Source organism: Urtica dioica, chromosome 3 (assembly GCF_054948205.1).
Source record: "Urtica dioica subsp. dioica isolate 48M chromosome 3, U.dioica_male_clone48M_v1_H2, whole genome shotgun sequence".
Classification (NCBI taxonomy): Eukaryota; Viridiplantae; Streptophyta; class Magnoliopsida; order Rosales; family Urticaceae; genus Urtica; species Urtica dioica.
Genome location: NC_142758.1, coordinates 34,242,780 through 34,252,826, shown reverse-complemented (window position 1 = coordinate 34,252,826; position 10,047 = coordinate 34,242,780). Strand labels below are relative to the sequence as shown.

At 49.7% G+C, this 10,047-nt stretch overlaps 1 protein-coding gene across 1 annotated transcript; it reads right to left on the bottom strand.

Moving 5' to 3' along the window:
* Positions 1-3,344: 3,344 nt before the first annotated feature.
* LOC149402632 (uncharacterized) lies at positions 3,345-9,355 on the bottom strand. Its single transcript, XM_089608466.1, has 3 exons — positions 9,234-9,355; positions 3,620-3,767; positions 3,345-3,515 (listed from the first exon to the last, which is right to left on the bottom strand). Exons 1-3 carry the CDS (start codon positions 9,353-9,355, stop codon positions 3,345-3,347), a joined length of 441 nt encoding a protein of 146 aa, XP_089464592.1.
* Positions 9,356-10,047: the final 692 nt, after the last annotated feature.

Here is a 10,047-nt window from a genome sequence, read left to right as displayed (position 1 = left end):
GGGCCCATTGGATGGTTGGGCGCGGGGCGCGGTGTGTGTGCGGGCAGCAGCCTCTGCTAGGGGCGGGCCGTGCACGGGCATGAGGCCCGGCCGGGCGCGGGCTGCGCGCACGGGCAGAGGGCCTGGCCGAGCGCGGGGCGCGCGATCGGGCCGGCACATCGGCAGGGATGCGCCAGAGCACGTGGAGGGAGGCCCGGTCGGCGCCTGGCGTGCGAGAGGCGCGAGCGAGCAGGAGGCCCGGGAAGCATGGTGCACGGCTGAGGGAGCAAGGCGCGTAGGCGATGGAGCAGGGCGTGCGCGACCAGGGGAGCGGGGCGAGCGCGACCGGGTGGAGCAGGGCGCGCGCGGGCCGGATGCGCTGGGCGCGTGCTGGCCGGTGGGGCGGGGGCGTAGGGGCATGCGCGGGCCAGAGGGCCGGGGGCGCAGGGGTACGCGGGGACCGATGGGACGGGGGCGTAGGGGCGTGCGAAGGCCGATTGGTCGAGGGCTAGATTGAGGCGCGCGTGGGCTGGGAGCCCGGAAAGGTCGTGCGCGCGTGGGCCGCATGTGCATGGCCGGGGCCCGGCGGGCGATCCGGCCGGCCCAAAATGTTTTAGTTTTTTTGGTTTCCTGAAAATGACCGATAACATTAGTCCCTCAATTTCATAGTTCGTGAATCGCGAGTCATGAAGTTTAATTTTCAAGGGCGTTAAAGGTCTTTTTTTTTGCTGGCAAGGTTCGGACCCATGGTGGTCGGACTGCTGGGGCCGGCCCAGGTCCCAGCCGACAGGCTGGTCAACAAGACCCGCGGGCCGCACGCGGCATGCTAGCTGGCAAGCCCGCGTGCGGGCGCGAGGCCGGTGGCACGGGCCGGGCCTTGCGCGCGCGCATTGGGGGGAAGGGTAGGAGTTGGTCTCTTACTCCTTCCTCTCCTATAAATAGGAGAGCTCCATTCCCCTTTTCTTCACTCCTGGTGGCATCCCGATCGACAGAGATTTTCCGGACCAAGGTTACCGAACTCCGCCGACAGCTGGATGCCCGGTCAGATGCCATGGAGACTTCCCACAGCTAGCTTACTTCGAGCGAAACATCGCGTTTTCGGGCAGAGCGCGAGCGCGACTCTTTGGCAGAGGAGAATGCTCGCCTTTCCTCTCTACTCACTGAGGCAAAGCGACGAGCATCTGATTTGTAGGACGACTACGATATCAGGACCGAGGAGGCCTGTCATGTCAGGGCGGTGGAGTGCCGAAAGGTGACCGCGACTGAGAACGAGACTCGGGGGGAGGGGTTACCTTCGATTTTTTCGATACTTTGTTTCCCCCTCTCGATGAGGGCGTCTTGTGAGCCGAGTGGCTTCTTTACAACGCATATGTTTAGCGCTTTTGTTTTTTTTTTAGTATTTTTCCCTTTTTAGCGCACGCTTTCTGGGATTTGTTAGAGCGGTCGCTCTTTTATTTATGAGATATTTTATTTTCTTTCAAGTTGAATGCTATATCTTTGTTGATTGTTTAAGCAATTTTGCTTGTACGTGCCTCTTATTTGAGCTGATGTAGTATGTCTCAAAGAGCTTGTAACCTTGTCAATAGTTTTGACAAGTTTGTGTCCTTAGTCGGGATTCATCCTTCACTCGTTTAGCGTTATGACTCATCGTCACTTAGCGTTCGAGGTGGGCGGCGTTGGTGCCTGGTTAGGCATCGCTCAATTTTTGTTGTTAGGGGCAACTCGATGCGGTCTATTGACCCATCTTGAATGGCAATACTGGTGTGTCGAGTTAGGCCGACAGTTTGCCTAGTTTTGGACAGCAAATTTTGTTTCGTGCCATTTGGCGACCGAAGGTGTGGCTCTGATTTGGCCGTTGCGTCGGGTATGGCCCAGCAACTTTTGTTTCGTGCCATTTGGAGACTGAATGTGTGGCTCAAATTTGGCCGTTGCGCCGGGGTGGCCCAGCGACTTTTGTTTCATGCCATTTGGCGACCGAAGGTGTGGCTCTGATTTGGCCGTTGTGCTGGGTGTGGCCCAGCGACTTTTGTTTCGTACCATTTGGCGACCGAATGTGTTGCTCAGATTTGGTCGTTGCGCCGGGTGTGGCCCAGCGACTTTATTTCGTGCCATTTGGCGACCGAATGTGTGGCTTAGATTTGGTCGTGGTGGAGGGAGTGGCCAAACTGCCTTTACATGCGCCTTTATGCGTATTACGGCACGCTGGGTTAGGCCGACGATTTTACTCAAACCCGTGTGTCTCGTGCCATTGGCAACTGAATGTGTAGCTCAGATTTGGCTGTTGGGGTTTGAAGCAGCACCTTTACGTGACTTACATGCGTTGGGAGTAGCCCAACAACTTTCACATGCGCCTTTACGCGATTTACAGCACTCCAGGTTAGGCCGACAATTTTACTCAAACCCGTATGCTCGAAGGGCCGACGAGGTTTGAGCTTTTTAAGTCCTTATTCTTGTGTGTGTGTGCGGGTAACTTAAGTGTGTATGTGGCGATCTCGCTTCATGCCATTTCGCGACCGAAGGCGTGGCTCAAATTTGGCAATTGCGTCGGGAATGGCCCAACGGCTTTTGCTTCTTGCCATTTGCCGACCAATGGTGTGTCGAGTTAGGTCGACGATTTTTGAATGACGATTTTGGCTCTTTTAAACCCTTATTCCCGTTTTCATGTGGGGGACCTAAAACTTTCTTCCTTGGGCCGTGTATTTTTTAGTGTACATTGTACGAATCACTAACCTCCCAATTATTAGTTTACATGCCGTGACTTGTTGACTAAAACTTGATAAAGTGGATTTTCGAAAAAAGAGAAAAACCTCAAACTTTATTATTATTGCAAAGGGATAAAATCCTCAATAATTGGCGCGTGGGTGTTATTAAATTTGGGAAATTAAAGCAATAACCGGGTGTAGCGCTTGTCACTGGTAGTACTGCCTCAAGTGTTCGGCGTTCCAAGGAAGCCGAATTGGGGTCTCGTCCGTGTGTTTGATGTAATAGGTTCCGTCGTGTATGAATTAGCGAACTCTATACGGTCCTTCCCAATTCCGGCCAAGGACATAGGCGCCTTGTACCTGAGTGTTTTGGAATACGCACCTGCGTACAAGGCTGCCGACGGTGAAGATTCGTCTTTTGAATTTGGTGTTGTAGTATTTCTCGACTTGGCGCTTTTGTGCGGCAAGCCGAGTGAGAGCTTCAGATCTTTTCTCATCGATTAGGTCCAGCTCAAGACGCATGGCCTCGTTGTTTTCTTCCTTGTCGAAAGTGTCGATTCGGTATGTAGGGACCTCGGTTTCCACGGGCACCACCGCTTCAACCCCGTAAGCTATGAAGAAGGGGGTCTCTCCTGTGGCGTTTCGAACAGTTGTCCGGTAGGCCTATAGGATGAACGGTAGCTCTTCAGCCCATGCACCCTTCTTGTCCTCGAGCTTCTTTTGGAGATTGCTCTTGATCATCTTGTTGACAGCTTCCACCTGGCCATTAGCCTGTGGATGTCGCGGGGACGAGAATGTCTTGTTGATCTGATCCCTAGTTGGGTGCAGATCTCTCTAACCCGGGCGTTGTCGAATTGTGCACCATTGTCGGTTATAATTGACGCTGGGATTCCGTGTCAGCATATGATGGACTTACAGATGAAGTTTGTTGTATTGGCCTCGGTGAATCGGGTTAGAGGCTCGGCTTTGACCCACTTGGTGAAGTAGCCGATAGCGACGATGGCGTATTTGTACTTTCTCGGAGCTTTAGGAAGCTTGCCGATTATGTCCACACCCCATTTTACAAAGGGGCATGGCACGATGATGCTGCCCAGGGGAGATGGCAGTTGCCGTGGAACGTTAGAGAAACATTGACACTTGTCGCACTTTCTCGCCCAGTTGCAGGCATCTTTCTTCATCGTGGGCCAGAAATAGCCTCGTCAGAGCGCTTTGAGCACGAGGGATCTCCCAGCAGAGTGGTTGCCACAGATGCCCTCGTGAATTTCACGGAGGATCTTGGTCAGGTCAACACTATTGAGGTACCAGAGTAACGGGGTCGAGTACCCACGCTTATACAGGGCTTCCCCTCTTAACACATACTTAGATGTGAGGGCCTTTAGTTTTTCGGCTTCCTTGCGGTCTTCGGGGAGTATCCCTCCTCGCAAGACGTCTGTAACCGGAAGTCATCCAAGTTGGATGAGCAATATTCTTGATCATTTTAACCTCAGCCCGTGAGACGGATGGTCGCGAGAGAGACTCGACCGGGATAGTTCCTGACCCGTCTACGGTGATGCCGAAACTGAGGCGAGCAAGAGCATCAGCTTCGGTGTTCTCTTCCCTTAAGATCTGGATGATCTAAAACCAAGAGAGGCGTCGAGCTTGGCATTTATCTTTGCCAAGTAGGCAATCATGTTAGGCTCTTTGGCGATGTAATCGCCCTTGACCTGGTTTACGATCAACTGTGAGTCACAGTGTATTCGTAAGTTCTATACGTTGAGCTTTAGAGCGAGCTCTAGTCCCACAATGAGGGCTTCGTACTCGGCCTCGTTGTTGGAGGCTTGGAACCCGTAGTGGAGGGCATAGCGAAACTTTTCCTGATCGGGATTGGTCAAAATTACGCCTGCACCGGCCTCTTGAGTGTTGGACGCTCCGTCTACATGTAATTCCTAGAAGGGACCTGTAGGGTAAACCTTTCTCTTTCGAGCCGACAAGTCGTTGGTCGAGTGATCTTCCTCTCTTCCCATGTTGGGAGTATAGGAGAATTCTATCATGAAATCAGCTAGGGCCTGAGCCTTGATTGCCGTTCTTGGGTGCAACTCGATTTCGTACTCGCTCAATTCTTAGGACCAGATCGCCATGCGAGTCGATGTTCCCTTTTGAAGAGCTTTACCGATGGGGTGTCCTGTTCGGACCGCAATAGGGTGAGCTTGGAAGTAGGGATGTAGCTTTTTGGCGGCTACGAGGAGAGCCAGAGAAAGTTTCTCTATCTCTGTATAACGCGTCTTGGCGTCGAGTAAGGTTTTGCTCAAGTAGAAGATAGGCCATTAAACCTTATCCTCTTCGCGGACTAAAACAACGCTTACTGCCCGTTCGGAGAAGGCAAGGTAGACGTAGAGCATCTCGCCTTCCGTTGGCTTTGAAAGAAACGGAGGTGTTCCAAAGTAAGTCTTCATTTCTTGAAGGATTTTTCCAACTCGTCCGTCCACACAAAGCCATCCGTCTTGTTGTCGCAGTTTTTCGGACAACGATTTAGGAGTCACAGATGGTCAGACCCAACGCCGGACCAAGTGGTCTCGTCTAGACTCGAGCGTGTCGGGCTTGGTCTCCCAAGCCGTGCCTTAGCTGTAGGTGTTGTGTATCTCGTCCAAGCACCTGAAAAGCAAGCAGAAAGGTGTGAACTACAAAGGGGAAACAGAGGGGTTGCTTCTGTTTACCTCTCCGACGCTCAACATTAGTAGGATTGAGGTGGATATAGGAGGTTTAGATGTTTAGAGGCCGAGACTTGAGAGAAACGAGCGAGGTACGAGTTCGACAGCGTTTCAGTACTCAAGAATGGATTACCTGGACTAGGGGAGCGGCCCCTGTATTTATAGGCGGCCAAGAGGTGGTTTGAAGACCCCTTGGCCGAGTGAGCATGCTTGAGTCGGCCATTGACCCCCTCAATGGTTGGGTCGGCCAATGGTCGAGTGAACATTGTGGCGAGGTTCACTCGGCCATTGGCCGAGTGAAAAGCTTGGGCCGGCTGAGGTTCACTCGTCCATTGGCCGAGTGAACTGCTGGAAGGTTCACTCGGCCAATGGCCGAGTGAACTGCATGGTCGGCTGAAAGGTTCACTCGGCCATTGGCCGAGTGAACTGCTGGAAGGTTCACTCGGCCAATGGCCGAGTGAACTGCATGGCCGGCTGAAAGGTTCACTCGGCCATTGGCCGAGTGAACTGCTGGAAGGTTCACTCGGCCATTGGCCGAGTGAACTGCTGGAGGGTTCACTCGGCCATTGGCCGAGTGATCAGCCTGGCCGGCTGAGGATTTCAGTCAGCCATTGGCCGAGTGAAGGAGTTGGACCTTCGGCCGGCCATTGGCCGGCTTACCCTTGGGTCGGCCATGGCTGGCTGAACCTGACCCTTGGGCCGGCCATGGGTTGGCTGGGCCTCGGGCCGGCCATGGCCGGCCGAGCCTTGGGCCGGCCATGGGTTGGTTGGGCCGGCCAGTGGCCGAGGCAAGGTTTCGCCGTCCGAGGCCTCACGCCGGTCGTGCGGGTCGAAGTGACACCATTGTCCTCGTAGGTCCGAGACGGGCCAACAACACGTCTTGTTTATAGCGTTGAAGAACGCTTGACACTTGTCGGTTGCCTTAGCCACAAGACGTGCGAGGGAGGTAATCTGACCGTTCAGACTTTGGACCTCCTTAACTCGTCACAAAGATTTCATATCGAGGAGTGCCTTGATTTTCTCAGGGTTCGCTTCGATTCCTCTTCGGCTAAAAATAGTCTAGGAACTTTCCGAACTAAACACCAAACACGCATTTGTTGGGATTAAGAACATCTCCCTTAGGTTGTGTACGTGATTAGTAGACAGTAGGCTTTTAACGAGCATGTTGTCCTCGTATACTTCCATAGTCTTGCAGATTTGATCAGCGAAGATCCGGTTTACAAATCGTTGGTAAGTAGCTCCCGCATTCTTAAGGCCAAAAGGCATGACCTTGTAGCAGTAGAGACCTCGATCAGTGACGAAAGTTTTCTTTATCTGATTGGGCTAGTGCATTCGTATCTGGTTGTAACCCGAGTAGGCGTCCATGAAACTTAGTATCTCATATCCGGTCGTGGCATCGACCAATTGTTCAATGCGTGGAAGTGGAAAATAATCTTTTGGGCAGGCTTTGTTAAGTTCTTTGTAGTCTATACAAATGCGCCACTTCCCATTAGGCTTTTTAACCATGACCACGTTGGCCACCCACTTGGGGTATTTGGCTTCTCATATGAAGCCGGCGGAGAGAAGTTTTTCAACCTCTTCGTTTATTGCCAGGTATCGTACAGGATTGAACGCACGTCTAGCTTGTACTTTTTTGGCGACATTTTTATCGTCGTTCAACCGGTGCACTATCAAACCGGGGTCTATTCCGGGCATGAATGCATGAGTCCACACAAAGACATCCTTAAACTCCCGAAAGAAGGATGCGAGTTGAGTTTTGATGGCGAGAGGGAGTTGTGCGCCGATCTTCACAACGTGGCCAGGTTTGGCTTCGTCGAGAACGACCGAAGTGAGATCATCGGGGGTGTCAACTTTCAACCTCCTGATCTCATCGCAGGGATCTAGTTCCTCAAATTTCCGTGTGTGTTTTTGGTCACACGGGTAGTCATCTTCCATTTGGTAGATCGTGTTAATCCCTTTTTCAGCTGGCTTGCCATCCACACCTTGGACGTAGCATATCCTCGCTTGGGTTTGATCTCCAGCCATGACGCCAATTCCATCTTCGGTAGGGAATTTCACGAGTAGGTGATATTGTTGTCAATGGTGCCCACAAGAAGAGTGGTAGTCTTTATTTTGTACATTTGATGTAATAAAGTCTCATGAAGACTCTTGCTTATAATTTCTTATTCATTAATAAAAAGTTGAAACGTTCATTCATTCTTCCTTGTCTGTTTGAAGCTTTATGATAAAACCTTAGTCTTTAGTCCATAAACAAACTAAACAACTTACGAAGAGACAAATTTAGATTTGCATGAACAAACTCGTCGAAGTTTGCTTAAAACGATATATTTGCAATCTAAGGGTCAAAGGACTATTGACCTCAGTAAGATTGTTAGAAGAATCTATGATGTATAGTTATGAGGCATTGAGAGTTAGAGACTCTATAGTTCTTCTAAGTATCTTCCGAAGGTACTGAATTGACCAGTGCACTTCTAGAGACAAGATAAGAACAAACCATTTAACCTCTTATGTCTCGAAGTCACTACGTATGAATTGCATCGTGCTTACCTTAATCCTGAAATGAGACATGTCATTTCACACCTTACGTATTCTCATTTGAGAAAGTCAGAGTTCGGACTCACTATGTGATTCCGAACAAGGCCTATTGGTGAAATACTAAGTTGTGAGAATGTCATGACTAACTTTGTGAAGTTCTAATAGATATGGAATTCATGTACAAGATTGCCGAAATGCAATGTATATCACCTCATGCTTTGTTCCTTGCAATGTGAATAAATGAACTGGCCAGTGTCCAAATTGAGTCTTGACTCATTTGAATGAAACAATGTGACTTGTTAGCTCACTACTACAAATTAACATATTGGGTGCGGAAGGGTATTAGGTGCGACATGTCGCACCTAAATGTCGCACCTAAGAACATATTAGGTGCGACATGTCGCATCCGATAGTCTTCCAATCGCCTAAAAATTTCGCTGATGATTATGGCTATCCGGTGCGACTTTGTCGCACCTGATATGCAATTGTCGCACCGGATACTATTGGGTGCGACATATGTCGCACCTAATACCATTGGGTGCGACTTGTGTCGCACCTAATGGGTTTAAAAATTTAAAACGGTCAGAAATTCCCCCCGAATATTTTGGGTTCTTGAATTTCACATTGGGTGCGACAGTGTCGCACCTAATAGTCATATTAGGTGCGACACTTATGACTATTAGGTGCGACTGTGTCGCACCTAATAGGTTTAGGGTATGTTAAATACCCGAACGTCTTCTTCTTCGCCCAAACCGCCTCTCTCACTCTCTAACTCTCTCTTCTCTCTCTCTCTCTCTCCGACGCTCGTCCCCGGCGCCACCAGCCCCGCGTCCAGCCCGACGCTCGTCCCCGGCGCGACCAGCCACGCCTCCAGCGCCCGACGCTCGTCCCCGGCGCGACCAACCCCGCCTCCAGCCCGACGCTCGTCCCCGGGCGACCAGCCCCGCCTCCAGCCCGACGCTCGTCTCCGGCGCGACCAGCCCCGCCTCCATTCCCCGGCGCCGTCCTCCAGGTACGCCTCACAATCTCTCTTTCTCTCTCTGTCTCACTCTCTCTCCGTCAATCTCACTCTGTCTCTCTACGACCAGGCCCGACCCACCCGACCAGGCCCGACCAACTCACTCCCTCACTCTCTAACTCTCTCTTCTCTCTCTAACTCTCTCTCTCTCGCTTCACCGGAGACGAGCCGAGTCATCGTCACCCTTCACCATTCACGCGTTCCGGCTGAAGATCGAGACTGAGTCACAGTCTCCATGACCAAGCTCCGGCCGGTAATCTCTCTCTCTCTCTCTCTCTCTCTCTCTCTCTCTTTCTCTCTCTCTCAGTGTACCTCTCAATCTCACTCTCGCTGTCTCTGCGAGCCTCGCTGCCCAAAACAGGCTCTCGCTGCGAGACAGTCCCTTCGTCCGAGGACGTCTCAACACAACCCCGAGCTTTTCTCCGTTGCTCCATCGCTCACAGCCTCAAGCCACCGTCTTTGCTCGTCGACTCTTCAAGAGGTTAGTTCATTTATTTATATTCTTATATGTGGTCTAATTAATTAGAAAGTTAATTAGATAGCTAGTTTAGTTTAGTTAGGTTAGTTTTATATGTAAATTATAATTTGAAATGTTAATTTACACATTTTAGTTTGTTAGTAATGTTATATTGTAAATGTTATGTTAATTTTAGTAATGTTAATTTGAATTAATTTAATAACATGTTTAGATTGTATAGTCAAATGCTTAGGTTTGCGATTTAGTAAATGATATATTTGATTGAATTAACAAATGTTATGTTGATTTTAGTAATGTTAATTTGAACTAATTTAATAACATGTTTAGATTGTATAATAAAATGCTTAGGTTTGTGATTTAGTAAGTGATATGTTTGGATTGAATTAACAAATGTTATGTTGATTTTAGTAATGTTAATTTGAATTAATTTAATAATATGTTTAGATTGTATAGTAACATGTTAAATTTAATTTAAACTTATTGAAAATTTATTGCAATGGAGCTACGAAGGTTCAATTTAGTATTTAGTATGTTAATAAGATAGTCTTGGTTGGTTATATATGTGTTTTTTTTTAGTTGCAGATTTTGGTTACTCAATATTTTAGGGGAAACTCTGCCGAATTTTCGGTAGAATAAAACGTATTTCTC

What these genes read in the sequence shown, in the direction of transcription:
- LOC149402632 (XM_089608466.1), bottom strand. Translation starts at nt 9,355, where the DNA reads ATGGAGCAACGGAGAAAAGCTCGGGGTTGTGTTGAGACGTCCTCGGAC. An exon ending in AGCGAGAGTGAGATTGAGAG is followed by an intron (nt 3,768 to 9,233) that starts GTACACTGAGAG and finishes TCCCCTGGGCAG; the next exon opens with CATCATCGTGCCATGCCCCT. An exon ending in CTCTAACCCGATTCACCGAG is followed by an intron (nt 3,516 to 3,619) that starts GCCAATACAACA and finishes CGCCCGGGTTAG; the next exon opens with AGAGATCTGCACCCAACTAG.